Raw genomic sequence first — 20,071 nt, 5'->3', positions numbered from 1 at the left:
TTTTATACGATAAAAACTATTTTATAGAAAAAATAATTATTTTGGTATCGCTTTATTCTCAGGACTATAACTTTTTTATTTTTTTGCTGATGATGCTGTGTGGCGGCTCGTTTTTGCGGGACAAGATGACGTTTTCAGCGGTACCATGGTTATTTATATCAGTCTTTTTGATCGCGTGTTATTCCACTTTTTGTTCTGCGGTATGATAATAAAGCGTTGTTTTTTGCCTCGTTTTTTTTTTTTTTCTTACGGTGTTTACTGAAGGGGTTAACTAGTGGGGCAGTTTTATAGGTTGGGTCGTTACGGACGCGGCGATACTAAATATGTGTACTTTTATTGTTTTTTTTATTTTATTTAGCTAAAGAAATGTATTTATGGGAATATATATATATTTTTTTCTTTATTTAGGATATTTTTTTTATTTTTTTTTTACACACGTGGGGAATTTTTTTTAAACTTTTTTACTTTGTCCCAGGGGGGGACATTACAGATCACTGATCTGACAGTGTGCACAGCACTCTGTCAGATCGACGATCTGCTGTGCAGGGCTGCAGGCTTACCAAGCGTCTGCTCTGAGCAGACACTCGGTAAGCCACCTCCCTCCCTGCAGGACCCGGATGCCGCGGCCATCTTGGATCCGGGACCTGCGGCGAGGAGGGAGGTAGGAGACCCTCAGAGCAACGCGATCACATCGCGTTGCTCCGGGGGTCTCAGGGAAGCCCGCAGGGAGCCCCCTCCCTGCGCGATGCTTCCCTATACCGCCGGTACACCGCGATCATGTTTGATCGCGGTGTGCCGGGGGTTAATGTGCCGGGGGCGGTCCGTGACCGCTCCTGGCACATAGTGCCGGATGTCAGCTGCGATATGCAGCTGACACCCGGCCGCGATCGGCCGCGCTCCCCCCATGAGCGCGGCCGATCGGCTATGACGTACTATCCCGTCGAGGGTCAGATAGGCCCAGGTCACCTCGACGGGATAGTACGTCTAAGGTCACAGAGGGGTTAACCATATGTAATATATTTTTCAGTTGCTCTTTGCCTTTTTTCCTAGATACTAGTTTAGAATCTAACTTTAAATTTGCGATTTTGCATTCTGCAAATAAAGAAAGCCAAAATATTTCTACACTAGATCTGTACAAACTTACAAATTCTATCTGACTTGATTTAGCATATGAATTAATCAAATCCATTGTTCTTACCTTGAAATCTCAGCTTGTCTTTACAACGCTGGACTGTGAACTTCAGCACGGCTATTTTTAGCACGTCCGGCACTTGTAGTACTCCTACTACTTGTCAATTCAACTGACACCCGTTAGTCTCTGTAATTCGTAGGTTCTTCTTGTGAGATCTTTGTGACTTGAAGTATTGAAGTGAAATTCATGAATACTTGCACAATATCTAGCAAACTCTCTTCCATCGTCCCCCCGTGTGCAAAAATGAAGGAAATTCACGTAAAAATAGCACAAAAAATAAACACTGGCTGGCTTCGGCAATGTTAAATATGCGTATTTTGCACATTTATTTAATCAAGACTATTCACCAGGTGCGTTACTCTTAAAGAAAAATGTCATGATATTCTCATGAAAAAGGTAGTGGTTTATTGAATTGTCCACAGAAAAATCATATTGCAGCAAAACAAAAATAGACGAAATGGTTACGAACAGATTGTCCATGTGTAGATATCAGCACTTATACTCATCTTCCTCAAAGTTTGGATGGTAAAAGCAGTCTGTCTGTGTCAAGTGTGAAGATCATTATGATGGCTAACAGCTGTTGCTTCTTCATCTCTCGTCCATGGTAAATGATGTGAAGGCAGGAGGTGGCAGTCCCACGTGACCAGAAGAAGAACCCCACCACCCTCCTAAGAAGTGTTTATATATGGGTCTACAGACCACGTGTTACCCTGTATATGGAGTGGACTCATGCGCTGAGCTCCTATATACATAAATAGCTTTTGTAACGTCAGCAAGAAGCAATATGCTCGGTACAGGATTGAGATTCAATAATTAATATTTAACACACCCCTAACCATAACCCTAACCACAAGCCTAATCTTAACGCTATTTCCAACCCTAGCTAATTCCAACCCTAAGGCTATATGCCCACGTTATGGATTCGTGTGATTTTTCCGCACCATTTTTGAAAAATCCGCAGGTAAAAGGCACTGCGCTTTACCTGCAGATTTACCACGGATTTCCAGTGGTTTTTGTGCGGATTTCACCTGCGGATTCCTATTGATGAACAGGTGTGAAATGCTGCGGAATCCGCACAAAGAATTGACATGCTGCGGAAAATACAACGCAGCGTTTCCGCGCGGTATTTTCCGCACCATGGGCACAGCGGATTTGGTTTTCCATAGGAAAGACTGCTACGAATTCTCAGCGGCCAATCCGCTGCGGATCCGCAGCCAAATCCGCACATAGCCTAATTCTAAGGCTATGTGCACACGCTGCGGAAAACGCTGCGGATACGCAATGTTTCCGCAGCTGCGAGTCCGCAGCAGTTTCCCATGAGTTTATAGTTCAATGTAAACCTATGGGAAACAAAAAACGCTGTGCACATGCTGCGGAAAAAACTGCGCGGAAACGCAGCGGTTTACATTCCGCAGCATGTCACTTCTTTCTGCGGATTCCGCAGCGGTTTTACAACTGCTCCAATAGAAAACCGCAGTGAAATCCGCAGAAAAATCACGTTGAATCCGCGATAAATCCGCAGCGGTTTTGCACTGCGGATTTATGAAAACCGCTGCGGAAAAATCCGCAAAGGACCAGAATATGTGTGCATAGACATAGCCTAACCCTAACCATAACCCTAGCCCTAACCCTAGTTCTAACCCGAACCCTAATTCTAACTTTAGTTCTAACCCTAGTGGAAAAAAAAAATATATATTTTCTTTATTTTATTGTTGTCCCTACCTATGGGGATAAATGGGAGGGGGGGTTCATTTACTATTTTTTTTATTTTGATCACTGATCACAGTGATCAAAATGTACATGGAACGAATCTGCCGGCCGGCCGATTGGGCGGGCGCACTGCGCATGCGCCTGCCATTTTGGTAGATGGCGGCGCCCATGGAGGAGACGGACGGACACCGGTAGGCTCGGTAAGTATGAAGGGGTGGGGGTGGGGGAGCACGGGGGGTGGATCTGAGCACGGAGGGAGCTGACAGGAGGACGGAGGGGAGCGGACCACAGAACGGAGGACTGGGGAGGGCAGATCAGGGTTTCCAGCCATGGCCGATGATATTGCAGCATCGGCCATGGCTGGATTGTAATATTTCACCACTTTTCATAGGTGAAATATTCCAAATTGCTCTGATTGGCTGTTGCACTTTTAACAGCCAATCAGAGCGATCGTAGCCACGTGGGGGCAAAGCCACCCCCTCTGGGCTAAAGTACCACTCCCCCTTGTCCCTGCAGATTGGGTGAAATTGGAGTTAACCCTTTCACCTGATCTGCAGGGACGCGATCATTCTATGACACAGCACATGCGTCACAGGTCGGATTGGCACCGACTTTCATGACGCATACGCTGTGTCACAGGTCGGGAAGGGGTTAAAATGGCCATGATGGAATAAATACTCTTAATGACCGCAGTTTTAATTAGTATTGGTGATCGTTAAAGGGTTAAAATTAGATCATAACACAAAAGTTTCTACTATACTGGTTCCTCAGGGACAAATGAGACATAGCATCCAAAACTGTTACAGGAAACTTTCCACTCTATGGCTATGTTCACACATTGCATTTTTGCTGGGGTTTTTCTGTAGCTAAATCTGCTCTCCTAGCAGCAAGAAATTTTCTGCAAAAAAAGGAGGTTTTGCTTGTTACTTTTTGCTGCATTTGTCATAATACATTTGTCTATTGTGCATGCTGATTAAGATTAACGCCAAAATTTTTTTTAAAATCATGTTTTGGCACAAAAGGCAGCAAAACATGCTTCTCTGATCAAACTCTGATCAGAGTGTCCGAATAGTATAATCCAATTCTTTCTGATGAGAGAATCAGCACACCGTGAGGAGAGGATGGAGAACAAAATGTCTCCATCTCCATTGTGAGAATGGATGGAAGTCGGATGACCTCTGATTTCGGATGATTTCCATGCACTAGTTGACTTGCATGGTAGCATTTAATCCAAACAAATATCAGATCAAACTGACATGTAGCGATTTTTTTCCTGTTGGGAGAGGACAAAAAAAGAAAAAAACAAAAAAAACAGACTCAACATTGGTCCGGGTGCAAGTCAATGATTTGGTCGGACGCACTTTGGTAATTTGGCCACCAACACCTGAACTAAAAGTGAAATGGTGCTCCTTTCCTCTAAACCCTGGTGTTCATACAGCAGTACTCGGCAATGTCCACTACAGACCAGGTACAGCGATCATTGATGGTACACGATAGTTCCCAGCAACCCATTGTAATAATTCCAATCAAATATTTTTTAAACATAACATCTACTTTAATATTGTATGCAGGAAAGGATTTTTTTTTTTTTTTTAACAAGCCAAGCACATCAACTAATCATAAAAATACTTCAGATTAACTTATGTTAAAACAATATTGAAATATTTAATAACGATGTGTAAACCGATGGTCATTGGGTCTGTTTTGTCCTCCAAAGTTTCTACCTTGAGGTCCTGTGGATGTCTACACATTCTGAGAGTTTTCGTTTTCATGAAAATTACTGTGCAAAAATAATAAAAAAAAGGTTTGAAAAGAGTCAGCAACATACTATACAATGCAATATATTGCACACTATACTATACAATTTTTAAGACCTTTAATACCAAAGTTAGAAGACCAACATAGGATCATATTCACAGAAATCATCTTTTTTAAAAGTAATCTGTTAGTAGGTTTTTGCTATGTAATCTGAGGGCAGCAGAAGATAAGGGCCGAGACACAGATTTCAGGGATGTGTCACTTATTAGGCTGTGTGCTGGTCCAATACTATGAATGTTTTACCAACAGGAGTGGTTGTTTCCTGAAGAAGTGCTTGACACTTTGAAACGCGCTAAATAAAAAATGCAAGTTTAATAATATCCTGTGAATTGCTGTCTTCAATAATGGGCAGCGTGGGGGATATGCACAAGGAGGTTATTACTGGCTGTAGGGGTGCCAGTGTCCGACCACTCCCCAGAACTGATCTTTACAATTGGAAGGACATGGAGACTACATAATTATCCTTGCAACGGACACGACTTCTATTTTGCTAGTTAAGAACATATGCATTCTGTTTGTCCCACTTTAGCTGCACCTGTATGCCCCATATGTACGATTAACGAGTGTCTGAGTATTTTGTATTGGCTAACAACCACTAGTTCCATTCTATGTAACTATGGTCCATGTGGCTTCTATCTTTGGATTTAGGCATTCACCACAATTCCCTTTTTGTGACGCAACTCTGTTTTTATTCTATTCTTGTATTGAATACGCATTTAATATACCGTATATACTCGAGTATAAGCCGACCCGAGTATAAGCCGACCCCAATTTTGCCACAAAAAACTGGGAAAACTTAATGACTCGAGTATAAGCCTAGGGTGGAAAATGCTGCAGCTACCGGTAAATTTCAAAAGTAAAAATAGATACCAATAAAAGTAAAATTAATTGAGACATCAGTAGGTTAAGTGTTTTTGAATATCCATATTGAATCAGGAGCCCCATATAATGCTCCACACAGTTCATGATGGGCCCCATAAGATGCTCCATACATTTCATGATGGGCCCCATAAGAAGCTACATACATAATACGCCCCATTATAATGCTCCATAAAGTTTATGATGGGCCCCATTAGATGCTCCATATTAAAATATGCCCCATATAATCCTGCACAAAGGTTAATCAGGGCCCCATAAGATGCTCCATAGACACATTTGCCCAACATAATGCTGCACAAATGTTGATTATGGCCCCATAAGATGCTTCATAGAGATATATGCCCCTTATAGTGCTGCACAAACATTATGGCCCCATAAGATGCTCCATACAGACACTTGCCCCATATGCTGTGGCTGCGATAAAAAAAAATCACATACTCACCTCACCTCTCCGTCGCTCAGGCCCCTGGCACTTTAAATATTCACCTGCTCCTCGTTACGGCGCAGCTCCATCTTCAGGGTCTTCTGCACTGACGCTCAGGCAGAGGGCGCGCACTAACCACGCCATCGCGCCCTCTGCCTGAGCGTCACTGCAGAAGACGCTGAAGACGGAGCGGCGTCGGAATGAGGAGCAGGTGAATATCGCGCAGCGCAGCCTCCCAGTTATACTCATCTGCTCCTGGCACGGTGCAGTCCCTGGTTCTCCCGGCGCGCAGCTTCTTCCTGTATTGAGCGGTCACCGCTACCGCTCATTACAGTAATGAATATGCGGCTCCACCCCTATGGGAGGTGGAGCCGCATATTCATTACTGTAATGAGCGGTACCATGTGACCGCACAGTACAGGAAGAAGCTGCGCGCCGGGAGAACCAGGGACCTGCAGGGAACGCGCCAGGAGCAGGTGAGTTTAATTAGACAGCCCCCGCTCCCCCTCCCCTGCCGACCCTTGGGTATGACTCGAGTATAAGCCGAGAGGGGGACTTTCAGCCCCAAAAAATGGGCTGAAAATCTCGGCTTATACTCGAGTATATATGGCATTACTTTTTGGACTTTCTTTGGATCCAGTCACTTTAACCATCTTTGAACTATGTATCAATATACAATGTAAACAGAAATTTGAGTTGTGGGCTGGGTTAGCTTTCTGAGCTCTACTACCTCTAAAAACTGATTTTGTCACAACTGCTGCACCCAGTAATCTAAGTGATACATCGCTGGAATCAGGGTCTCTTTTCCTACATTATGCTGCTCACACAATTTTAAGGATATTGAATAAAATACTTGAAAGGGAATCTTGTAAAAGAAAAAAAACTTGTAAAAGAAAAAACACCAGCGCTCCCTTGTGTGAATACTATCCTTAGCAGCTGAAATCAAACAGCCAAGTGCCAAGGCTGACACCTAAATGAACAATAATAATGAAAGAAATTGATACCGCGCTTCAGGATAGACTTCCAACCATCGTTACCTTCCAGTGAAATTACTCCAAAAAGTAAATACCCTGCTTCAGGATAAACTCCTGATAAACATATATAATATATAATGGCAAAGTGCAAGGAAACTCTCTGCTAACACTCGTAGATATGACCAATAGAAATACAGCCTATTAAATACAGTGTAGCGAGCAATATAGACATGCAATACAAGTCAGCACGGCACTGTATGGTGTACTAAGCCCGTAGTTCAGATCGAACTCACCAGGGTCCCGAGATGTCGTGGATGCACAGAGCTCGAGGTACGAGGACAGCTGTCAGGTTGCCTGGTGGGGATCCTGCCAGGCAGGAAATAGGTAATGGAGTGGGGATGTCCGCAGACGCAGCAAAACGGCATGGCGGTGGTCGGCGTAGAGCCAGGGAACACCCTGGCCGGTGGAGTCCCTGGTTACAGGCTGGAAAAAATGGCCGACGAAAGCGCTCAGAGGGCGACGTCACAAGAGCTACGGAGATGCTAGGGCAAAAAAGTATCCGATGCATTTCGAAGGAACCCAGTCCTTCATCAGGGTTACCACTTGCTTAAAGCACTCGGCCTCATATAGATCTAAACAGCCCATCCTCCCCATCACCGCATTCCAACACTTAGTCCTATTACAGAGGAAAGGAGGAGTCTGGAGATGGCCCGCAAATTGCAATGGAAAACCAGCATGATGGGCATATCAAGAAAAGGGGAGATATGCAAAACAAAAAGTGCCAATCAGTACTTTATTTGAAAGTGGTACGTGCTACTTAAAATTGATAAGTTAAATAGGACTGGTAAAACAAATTTTAAATCAATAAAAAACACAGTGTAAAAGTATACACTACATACAAAAATGTCTAAAAAAAAAATAAAAATAAATAAATATATATATATATATATATATATATATATGTACAAAATGCATTATAAGAAAAGGGGGGTAAAAGCACACACATATGCATTATAAGAAAAGGGGGGTAAAAGCACACACATAGATAGATAGCTAGATAGATAGATAGATAGATAGATAGATAGAGATATATATCTCTATCTCTTTACTTCCCAAATACTAAATTAACTCGAAAAATGTACCTACTGGATAAAAAGTTAAGAACATGGAAGCCCATCAAGGGGATAAAGTGGATATAAATATATCCATACTATAATTCACATGGGTAAGTCCATGTTCTATACCTGATAAAGGGAAATTTTACAGGGGAGAAAAAACGCCAAGATCCTGGTCATTGTTAGAACGTCAAAAAGCTTATAGTTCTGTGAGGGTGATCTCTTAAAGTGAGATCAATATGATTGCTTGTACCTGACCAAATATAAGCTGAGTGCTAGCTTAGAGGCCCAGAATGTATCAGATTCACAAAGACGATACACATAGCCTCTCTCAGCGATGGCTCACTCACAACTGCTTTATTCTGAACAAAGGATAATACTGAACACAGGAAATGGGGGAGGTTGCACAACTTCAGAATAGTTAGTGTCACTCTGATTGGTTCATTCCAACTTCACTTCCATATATGGTATTCAGTTGATTGTCCAATACCCAGCGACCTCTTCACATTCCAGAAGTTCCTTCCAGTGTGCTGCTGATCAGGAAATAGACTCCATTTTGCTACACCGTATCTGAACTGACTTACATAAGGTTTAATAATTGATTTAATGAGACATTTTCTTCTTCACAGTTCCAATCCATAGTTCAGGCCCTTTGGGGCAAGACAATTGTCGTCTCTTGGTTCGGCCTACGTACAACTTCTTGCACGGACACTCGATCAAGTAAATCACTTACTTAGTGTAGCAAGTGATCCTGTCCTTGATACTGAATGTGAATGCGGCCTCTGAGTCAGTAAATGTGGATTGGCCAGATTTACATAGTTACATAGTTATTAAGGTTGAAGGAAGACTGTAAGTCCATCTAGTTCAACCCATAGCCTAACCTAACATGCCCTAACATGTTGATCCAGAGGAAGGCAAAAAAAAACCATGTGGCAAAGAGTAAGCTCCACATTGGGGAAAAAAATTCCTTCCGGACTCCACATACGGCAGTCAGACTAGTTCCCTGGATCAACGCCCTATCAAGGAATCTAGTATATATACCCTGTAACATTATACTTTTCAAGAAAGGCATCCAGTCCCCTCTTAAATATAAGTAATGAATCACTCATTACAACATCATACGGCAGAGAGTTCCATAGTCTCACTGCTCTTACAGTAAAAAATCCGCATCTGTTATTATGCTGAAACCTTCTTTCCTCCAGACGTAGAGGATGCCCCCTTGTCCCTGTCTCAGGTCTATGATTAAAAAGATCATCAGAAAGGTCTTTGTACTGTCCCCTCTTATATTTATACATTAAAATAAGATCACCCATTAGTCTTCGTTTTTCCAAACTAAACAGCCCCAAGTGTAATAACCTATCTTGGTATTGCAGACCCCCCAGTCCTCTAATAACCTTGGTCGCTCTTCTCTGCACCCGCTCTAGTTCAGCTATGTCTTTCTTATACACCGGAGACCAGAACTGTGCACAGTATTCTAAGTGTGGTCAAACTAGTGACTTGTATAGAGGTAAAATTATGTTCTCCTCATGAGCATATGTGCCTCTTTTAATACATCCCATTATTTTATTTGCCTTTGTAGCAGCTGCCTGACACTGGCCACTAAATATGAGTTTGTCATCCACCCATACACCCAGGTCTTTTTCATTGACGGTTTTGCCCAGAGTTTTAGAATTAAGCACATAGTTATACATCTTATTACTTCTACCCAAGTGCATGACCTTACATTTATCCCCATTAGAAGATCATTTGCCATTTATCAGCCCAAGCTTCTAGTTTACATAAATCATCCTGTAATATAAAATTGTCCTCCCTGTATTGATTACCCTGCAGAGTTTAGTGTCATCTGCAAATATTGAAATTCTACTCTGAATGCCCCCTACAAGGTCATTAATAAATGTTAAAAAGAAGAGGGCCCAATATTGACCCCTGTGGTACCCCACTGCTAACCGTGAACCAGTCAGAGTGTGCTCCATTAATAACCACCCTGTGTTTCCTATCCCTGAGCCAGCTCTCAACCCACTTACACATATTTTCCCCTATCCCCATTATTTGTTTTAACACGTATTTCAGCAGCAATAACAAGCACTGCATGGTGTGAACCCAACCACCGAATCATTAGGGATACCAACTTTTCGTTGGTGGGTTTTGATTGTTGGGGCCACCATACTGCCCAAGGGTTGGGCCTTTCTGTATATAAACCTGGGGACAGATGGTAGGTGTTCACCAATGATCTTGTCCCTCCGCAAAATGTCCCAATGTTTTAGTATAATGGACCTAAATTTATTATGGCCAGCATGAAACTGTGTAATAAATGGCAATTGCTGGTTTTGGTCCTGGATACTAATATTGGTTGGATTATTGCTTTTTGTTTTCTGTATTAGACGCTCTCTTGGGGTAGCTCCCACCTCGTACTTGGCTTGTTCTAATAGTGTGCTAGGGTATCCTTTTTCCAGGAATTGTTGATTCAAAACCCCAGCCTCCTTATTATAATCATCCAGGGTAGTGCAGTTGCGTCTTACCCTCACAAACTGACCTCTGGGGATATTCGTAAGCCATACAGGCAAGTGGCAACTAGATATATCAATAAAGCTGTTGGAATCCACTTCTTTTCGATAATATTTGGTAAAGAGGTTATTCCCTTCAATGTATAAGTTGAGGTCCAGAAAGTTGACATTTGTGGTGCTAATTGTAGACGTGAATTCTAGACCAAAATTGTTCTTATTTAGACTGGAAACAAATTGATCCAAATCATGCCTCGGGCCGTCCCAGATGAAAAAAATATCATCGATGAACAGACGCGACAAGACTAAACCTGTGCGTAGATTCCCAGATGTATATATTTGAGACTCCTCCCACTTGGCTACAAACAGGTTAGCGTAGCCAGGGGCTAACCGTATCCCCATAGCAGTACCTCATATTGTTAAGTAAAACTCCCCTTCATACATAAAATTATGATGTAAAATAAAATCCATACATTCTTCAACAAATGTGACCTGAGTTTCTGGATACATTCCTGATGCACGGAGGAATTGGCCTGCAATCTGGCAACTCATCCTCTGATCAATCACTGTGTATAGGGATTTTATGTCTAAAGTACCTAAAAATAACTGGTTTCCCATTTCACTTTTTCCAAAACTTGTAGGATATGGCCTGTATCCTTTAAGTATGCCGGTATAAGTGGCCTTTAACCCCTTCCTGACATCTGACGTACTATCCCGTCGAGGTGGGGTGGGCCCGTATGACCACCGACGGGATAGTACGTCATACACGATCGGCCGCGCTCACGGGGGGAGCGCGGCCGATCGCGGCCGGGTGTCAGCTGCATATCGCAGCTGACATCCGGCACTATGTGCCAGGAGCGGTCACGGACCGCCCCCGGCACATTAACCCCCGGCACACCGCGATCAAACATGATCGCGGTGTACCGGCGGTATAGGGAAGCATCGCGCAGGGAGGGGGCTCCCTGTGGGCTTCCCTGAGACCCCCGCAGCAACGCGATGTGATCGCGTTGCTCCGAGGGTCTCCTACCTCCCTCCTCGCCGCAGGTCCCGGATCCAAGATGGCCGCGGCATCCGGGTCCTGCAGGGAGGGAGGTGGCTTACCGAGTGTCTGCTCAGAGCAGACACTTGGTAAGCCTGCAGCCCTGCACAGCAGATCGCAGATCTGGCAGAGTGCTGTGCACACTGCCAGATCAATGATCTATGATGTCCTCCCCTGGGACAAAGTAAAAAAGTTAAAAAAAAATTCCCCACATGTGTAAAAAAATAAATAAAAAAAATATCCTAAATAAAGAAAAAAAATATATTATTCCCATAAATACATTTCTTTTGCTAAATAAAATAAAAAAACAATAAAAGTACACATATTTAGTATCGCCGCGTCCGTAACGACCCAACCTATAAAACTGCCCCACTAGTTAACCCCTTCAGTAAACACCGTAAGGAAAAAAAAAAAAAAAAACGAGGCAAAAAACAACGCTTTATTATCATACCGCAGAACAAAAAGTGGAATAACACGCGATCAAAAAGACTGATATAAATAACCATGGTACCGCTGAAAACGTCATCTTGTCCCGCAAAAAACGAGCCGCCATACAGCATCATCAGCAAAAAAATAAAAAAGTTATAGTCCTGAGAATAAAGCGATACCAAAATAATTATTTTTTCTATAAAATAGTTTTTATCGTATAAAAGCGCCAAAACACAAAAAAAATGATATAAATGAGATATCGCTGTAATCGTACTGACCCGATGAATAACACTGCTTTATCAATTTTACCAAACGCGGAACGGTATAAACGCCTCCCCCAAAAGAAATTCATGAATAGCTGGTTTTTGATCACTCTGCCTCACAAAAATCGGAATAAAAAGTGATCAAAAAATGTCACGTGTCCGAAAATGTTACCAATAAAAACGTCAACTCGTCCCACAAAAAACAAGATCTCACATGACTCTGTGGACTCAAATATGGAAAAATTACAGCTCTCAAAATGTGGTAACGCAAAAAATATTTTTTGCAATGAAAAGCGTCTTTCAGTGTGTGACGGCTGCCAATCATAAAAATCCGCTAAAAAACCCGCTATAAAAGTAAATCAAACCCCCCTTCATCACCCCCTTAGTTAGGGAAAAATTAAAAAATGTATTTATTTCCGGGCTAGAGTTGGGGCTAGAGTTGGGGCTAGGGTTGGGGCTAGGGTTGGGGCTAGGGTTGGGGCTAGGGTTGGGGCTAAGGTTGGGGCTAGGGTTGGGGCTAGGGTTATTGCTAGGGTTAGGGCTAGGGTCGGGGCTAGGGTTAGGGCTACAGTTAGGGTTGGGGCTAAAGATAGGGTTAGGGTTTGGATTACATTTACGGTTGGGAATAGGGTTGGGTGTGTCTGGGTTAGAGGAGTGGTTAGGGTTACTGTTGGGATTAGGGTAAGGGGTGTGTTTGGATTAGGGTTTCAGTTATAATTAGGGGTTTCCACTGTTTAGGCACATCAGGGGCTCTCCAAACGGGACATGGCATCCGATCTGAATTCCAGCCAATTCTGCGTTGAAAAAGGAAAACAGTGCTCCTTCCCTTCAGAGCTCTCCCGTGTGCCCAAACAGGGGTTTACCCCAACATATGGGGTATCGTCGTACTCAGGACAAATTGCACAACAACTTTTGTGGTCTAATTTCTTCTCTTACCCTTGGGGAAATAAAAAAATGGGGGCGAAAAGATCATTTTTGTGAAAAAATATGATTTTTTATTTTTACGGCTCTGCATTATAAACTTCTGTGAAGCACTTGTTGGGTCAAAGTGCTCAACACACATCTAGATAAGTTCCTTAAGGGGTCTACTTTCCAAAATGGTGTCACTTGTGGGGGGTTTCAATGTTTAGGCACATCAGGGGCTCTCCAAATGTAACATGGCGTCCCATCTCAATTCCAGTCAATTTTGCATTGAAAAGTCAAATGGCGCTCCTTTCCTTCCGAGCTCTGCCATGCGCCCAAACAGTGGTTTACCCCCACATATGGGGTATCAGCGTACTCAGGACAAATTGTACAACAAATTTTGGGGTCTATTTTCTCCTGTTACCCTTGGTAAAATAAAACAAATTGGAGCTGAAATAAATTTTGTGTGAAAAAAAGTTAAATGTTTATTTTTATTTAAACATTCCAAAAATTCCTGTGAAACACCTGAAGGGTTAATAAACTTTTTGAAAGTGGTTTTGAGTACCTTGAGGGGTGCAGTTTTTAGAATGGTGTCACACTTGGGTATTTTCTATCATATAGACCCCTCAAAATGACTTCAAATGAGATGTGGTCCCTAAAAAAAAATGGTGTTGTAAAAATGAGAAATTGCTGGTCAACTTTTAACCCTTATAACTCCGTCACAAAAAAAAATTTTGGTTCCAAAATTGTGCTGATGTAAAGTAGACATGTGGGAAATGTTACTTATTAAGTATTTTGCGTGACATATGTCTGTGATTTAAGGGCATAAAAATTCAAAGCTGGAAAATTGCGAAATTTTCAAAATTTGTCAAATATTCGTTTTTTTAACAAATAAACGCAAGTTATATCGAAGAAATGTTACCACTATCATGAAGTACAATATGTAACGAGAAAACAGTGTCAGAATTGCCAAGATCCGTTGAAGCGTTCCAGAGTTATAACCTCATAAAGGGACAGTGGTCAGAATTGTAAAAATTGGCCCGGTCATTAACGTGCAAACCACCCTTGGGGGTGAAGGGGTTAAGTTTGGAAAAAGTGAAACTTTTACACGGTGTTTTTTATTGATTAAAATTTGTTTTACCAGTCCTATTTAACTTATCAATTTTAAGTAGCACGTACCACTTTCAAATAAAGTACTGATTGGCACTTTTTGTTTTGCATATCTCCCCTTTTCTTGATATGCCCATCATGCTGGTTTTCTATTGCAATTTGTGGGCCATCTCCAGACTCATCCTTTCCCCTGTAATAGAACTAAGTGTTGGAATGCGGTGATGGGGAGGATGGGCTATTTAGATCTATATAAAGCGGGGTGCTTTAAGCAAGTGGTAACCCTGATTAAGGACTGGGTTCCTTCAAAACGCGTTGGATACCTTTTTGTCCTAGCATCCCTCCGTAGCTCTTGTGACGTCACCCTCTGAGCGCTTTCGTCGGCCATTTTTTCCAGCCTGTAACCAGGGACTCCACCGACCGGGGCGTTCCCTGGCTCTACGCCGACCACCGCCATGCCATTTTGCTGCGGCAGCGGACAACCCCACTCCATTACCTAATGCCCGCCTGGCAGGATCCCAACCAGGCAACCTGACAGCTGTCCTCGTAGCTCGAGCTCTGTGCATCCACGACATCTCGGGACCCTGGTGAGTTCGATCTGAACTACAGGCATAGTACACCATACAGTGCCGTGCTGACTTGCATTGCATGTCTATATTGCTCGCTACACTGTATTTAATAGGCTGTATTTCTATTGGGCATATCTACGAGTGTTGGCAGGGAGTACTTGAACAGACTAGATTTGGGCGGAAGTTGCATTTACATTATAGGTCTAGTAAGACTAAGAAAAAGGTTCCATAGACTTGCAATGCAACCCTGACCAGCCTGATGGCACACATTTACTTGTGGACTAGACGTTACATTATTCAGATGACAATCAGAAAGGAGCTGGAAACTGTGGAAGACCGTGATCAGTAAGCATTTTAATAAAAGTAAATCATCTACATTTAGAGATATTGTTTTTTAAATTCGTTTATTAAACAGCAGGAAAAAAACAGATAAAACATACACGTTTACATATAACCAAGCCAATACATTCACATCATGTTATGTTCATAAGGAGAATACAAATGAATACAAATAGAAAAAATATCCTCATGATGCAGATAATCTATCTAGATAAGGCCCGGTCCAATAGAACTGGAAATATTATGTTATGTTTAAAATATTTGCATTAAACCTTAATAAAACTAATGTAGAACAAAAACGAAAAAAAAAAAAAAAGAAAAGGCCCGTAAAGCCTTAACGTGCCGCCAATAACCCTCCCCACCACAGCAATTGTTTAGTAGCGAATCAAGGCGCAAGTAATTACATTCTCCATCCCAACCACGTATCATGACGGAATCGAGTTATCTGTCACGTGTCGACATAGTGGAATATGATGAATTCCAAACATCCCAAATCTTGTCAAACTTTCTTAAACAGCCCCTGTTCTGGTATAGAGTTCGCTCATAAGGTATAACTCAGTTTATTAAGTCAATCCAGGCCCTAAGAGACGGGTGAGTACCCCCCATCCAACACAAAGCTATTACCTTCTGTGCCATAAACAATGTCTCCTTCAAAAAGATCTGGGTGTGATGCCCCCACATCTCTTCCTCCATCACCCCGAATAAGCAGACCAGTGGGTTGAGGGGAACAGGCATATGAACAAGGGATGTCAATAACGAAGATCTCGTTCCAAAAGGACTTAATGATTGGACATCCCCAGATCATATGTGCAAAATTAGCCTCCGCAGCATGGCATCTCAGACATTAGACCACCCCATTTTAAATAATCGTGTCGGTGTTAAATACGATTGATGTAAGATATACAATTGAATCATTCTGTTATTGGCCGAGGGCAATACCCTCAGTGGGGACTCCAAAACCATCTCCCAGTCCTCCTCATGAAGATCAGGAATTAGGGCTTTCCATTTTTCCTTGACTGCCAATTCAGTGGAGCCAGTATCTACAGATAACATATATGTGTACAATGCAGAAATAAGACCTCGGGGTCCCTGGGATTTAAAGATACCTATTAGTGGGAAGGATGATATAATTTGCCCAGTATTTGCCCCACGTAGATGTGACTATATTGCCGACCTAAGTTGTAAAAAACGAAAAAACTGGGACCTCGGAATATTATATTTGGTTTGAAGTTGTTCAAATGACATTAAAGTATCTTGTTCATAAAGATTATTAACTGAGACAACACCACACGAGATCCAGAACTGTGTGGATGGGTGACCCACCAATCCCGAGAAGTATATGTTATTCCACAGCGGCATCTCAGCCACAACACCCTCAAAACGAATCACCCTCCTCACCTGCTTCCAGATCAGCCTCGCCAATCGAAGCAATGGTAGCATTCCAGATACAGTGGGTCTATCAATTTCCAAAAAGCCTAAGGGACAATCAAACTTTGCAGCTTGGATTAGATGACTCTCTGAATTTGGTAACCAATTTCCAGGCATCCAAGTGCTCAGAGGAAAAAATCAGGTAACGCATCTCCTCCCATTTGTTTAGATCTACGCAGAGTAGTCAATTTAAGTTTAGGTCTAGCTCCCCCCCATATGAAGGATGAAGTTAGAGAGTTTAGTTTTGAGAAAAAGGACTTGGGGACAGGAACAGCACTATGTTGAAGAGCGTAATTAAGTTTCGGGAGCAATATCATCTTAATTAAGTTTATGCGCCCTGAGACAGATGATGGTAATTTAATCCACATTGCAAATTTATATTTGACCAAGTCTATAAGTGGGAGAATGTTAAATTGTAAATCAAACTTACTATTTTTTGGTATAATTATCCCTAAGTATTTGAAGCTGGACACCACTGGTAACGGGGACAACCCGTCAAGATGGTCTGTTGAGCTATGGGAGAGAGGCATCAAAGCAGATTTATCCCAATTGATATATAAAACTCGGAGTGCCCTCCAAATCCATTTCTAGTATTAATCACCTGTGGCAATGTCTCCTCCACATCATCCATGAATATTACCATGTCATCCGCATACAGACCAATAGTATCTTTGCGGTCTGCTATTGTAATGCCCTTAATAGATGGAGTGGATCTCATGCGTATTGCCAATGCTTCAATTGCAAGAGCAAACAGGGCCGGAGAGAGAGGGCAACCTTGACGAGTGCCCCTTTTCAGGGAAAACATCTCAGACATGGAATTATTTATAATTATCCGGGCTCTGGGCTTCATGTATATCGCACCGATCCACTTTATGAATTTAGGACCGAATTGGTATTTCTCTAAACATGCAAACAGGAAAGGCCACTCAAGAGAGTCAAATGCCTTGGCCGCGTCCAGCGAGGCCAGAGCCCATCTATTCTCCAATACCAACGCACTAAATTGAGCTGTTGACTGAACTCTCCTAATATTAATAGACGTACTTTTACCTGGCATAAAACCGGTCTGGTCTGAATGAACTATTCCCAGGATTACCGCGTTTAGTCTAGTGGCCAATACCTTAGTAAAAATCTTGTAGTCAACATTGGCCAACGAGATGGGACGATACGATCCACAATCTAAAGGGTCCTTTCCTTCTTTCTTAAGGACTATGATATTAGCGTCATAATAAGAGTCCGGTAGGGAGCCTCCCTCCCATATTCCTTGGAATAGTTTCAAAAGGCAAGGCGCCAAGATATCTCTGTACTTTCTATACATTTCTATGGGAAATCCATCTGGGCCTGGTGCCTTTCCAGAGGCCATATCCGTTATAGCCGCATTAATCTCATCCAGAGTAAAATCGGCGTCCAGAAAAGCTTGTTGCGCAGGGCTTAGGGTGGGAAATTCTATACCTGAAAGATAATCTAAACAACCTGCGATATCAGAGTCCCCCTTAGAACTATATAAATTTTTATAATAATTATAGAAGCGTTGAAGTATATCATCTGTTGAAGTGACTATAGTACCATCTAATTTACGGATTTTAAGCATGGTATTGGACGTATTATGCTGTCACCATAAATGCTAGGAGTTTACTAGATTGATTCCCCAACTCAAAATATGCTTGCCTAGTGAATAACAGTTTACGCTTAGACTTAGTATCTATATATTGAGTATATGACCTATGGGACCGTAGCCACTCAGCCCTATTCTCATTGGTTTGGCTAGCTATATAAGCTGTTTCCGACTCCTTCATGCGTCTCTCCATATCCTCATCTTCCTGCGCGGTCACACGCTTAATATAGGAAATTGTAGCAGATAAACAACCTCGCAGGAACGCTTTAAGGGCATCCTAAAACATGTTAATATTTTGTGGATCTGGATCGGATGCTATGAAACAATCCAACTGGTCTATAGTTCTATCATGAGGATCAATCAACTTTTACCAAAATGGGTTTAATTTCCACATCACATTATGTCTACTCCGTCCGAACCGGAGCTTAAGAACTACCGGGCTATGGTCTGAAATACCCCTGTTGCCATGCTCAATTTCCCCAACCAATATCGCTAGGTTACTAGAACCAAACATATAGTCCAAACGGGACAGGGCACGTTTAACGGATGAGTGACAGGTATATTCTCTTGTATCAGGATGACGTAGTCTCCACAGATCTAACCATCCACATCCCTCCATAAATGTTGATAGGCGAGATGTAGGGGAGATGACCCCAGAACCATCGCCATCCAGTCTAAGTCTATCAGTAGTATCGTTCATCACTAGATTAAAATCTCCCATACACATAATATGTGCATCAGGGTAGTTCAGAGTGAAACTCACCGCCTTTTTTATGATTAACATGTTAGCAGGGGGGATTATATAAACACATTACAACATAATCTCTTGAATTTACCCGTGCATGTACGAAAATAAACCGGCCTTCAGGATCTCTTCGCACCTCTCCAACCTCCCATCTAACGTCTCTATGTATCAAAAGAGACACCCCTCTAGAATAGCTAGTATGGAACGCATGCACAGACCATTGTACCCATGGTTTCTGCAGGTATCGAGCTGAATCCCTAGTCAAATGTGTTTCCACCAAAGCCTCAATATGAGGGTGGTATCGCCGTATTTGAGAAAATACTTTAACTCTCTTTCGGGGCGACCCAAGACCTCTCACATTCCAAGTCACACACGTAAGATCAGATGTCATACCCTTTCATCCACATATGGTGCACCCTGTCACGCCAACTGCATTTCTGGTATATGATGGAGAGCATTGCGGCAGCAAAACTTAAATAACCAACATCTATTAACACTAGAACAGCATAAAACAAAAAATATTGCAACAAGGAGCGAAGTACCATGCTCCTATTCCAGTCTAAAAAAGAGGGTACCATCTCCGGCCATTAACAGACCATAGCAAACCCTGCACTCAGTGTAGGCAGCGGGGCAGAGAGGTTCCGATGCCGCAGGCGCCAGGACCAGTCGGCGCTATATATTGTTATGCGGCAGTGATGAGGGGAGCCCGGGGCCCGTTTCTCAGGGCTCACACCGCGCAACCCCCCTCTCGTACCTTGAAGAGCCGCACAGGAGTCCAGCCAGCTCCCTCCTGCGCAGCGAGGCTTGCTTCGCGCCTTCTGCCGTCAGCACACGCGGCTAGTACAGATGGCCGCCACCTCTCGTCTGCTCCGTCCTCCGTCCAGGCTCTCCCGGAGCTCACCCGACCGAAGGCGCACCTCACGTCCTCTCAGGAGCCGGGCGCCTCCAGGCACCTAGAGAAGCACAGCGATGCTTCAGAAGACTCTCGTGGGTGAGTATTAGCAGGTATTCAGGTCAGGATTAT

General features: G+C 42.8%; 1 protein-coding gene across 11 annotated transcripts in view; it reads right to left on the bottom strand.

Moving 5' to 3' along the window:
- Positions 1 to 231: 231 nt before the first annotated feature.
- Positions 232 to 20,071, bottom strand: part of LOC143766726 (scaffold attachment factor B2-like) — a 593,416-nt gene continuing 573,576 nt past the window's right edge. For all 11 annotated transcript variants that reach the window (XR_013213635.1, XR_013213632.1, XM_077254619.1 and 8 more), the window contains one exon: positions 232 to 4,682. Coding sequence is in view for 6 of the 11 variants with exons in the window: in XM_077254589.1 (XP_077110704.1) it covers positions 4,543 to 4,682 (140 nt within the window). In the remaining 5 variants the exon portion in view is untranslated. The remainder of the gene's footprint in view (positions 4,683 to 20,071) is intronic.

The sequence above is a fragment of the Ranitomeya variabilis genome, chromosome 1 (genome assembly GCF_051348905.1).
Source record: "Ranitomeya variabilis isolate aRanVar5 chromosome 1, aRanVar5.hap1, whole genome shotgun sequence".
Classification (NCBI taxonomy): Eukaryota; Metazoa; Chordata; class Amphibia; order Anura; family Dendrobatidae; genus Ranitomeya; species Ranitomeya variabilis.
Note: the sequence above shows the minus strand (reverse complement) of the source record. Positions and strands in the feature narration are given on the sequence as shown.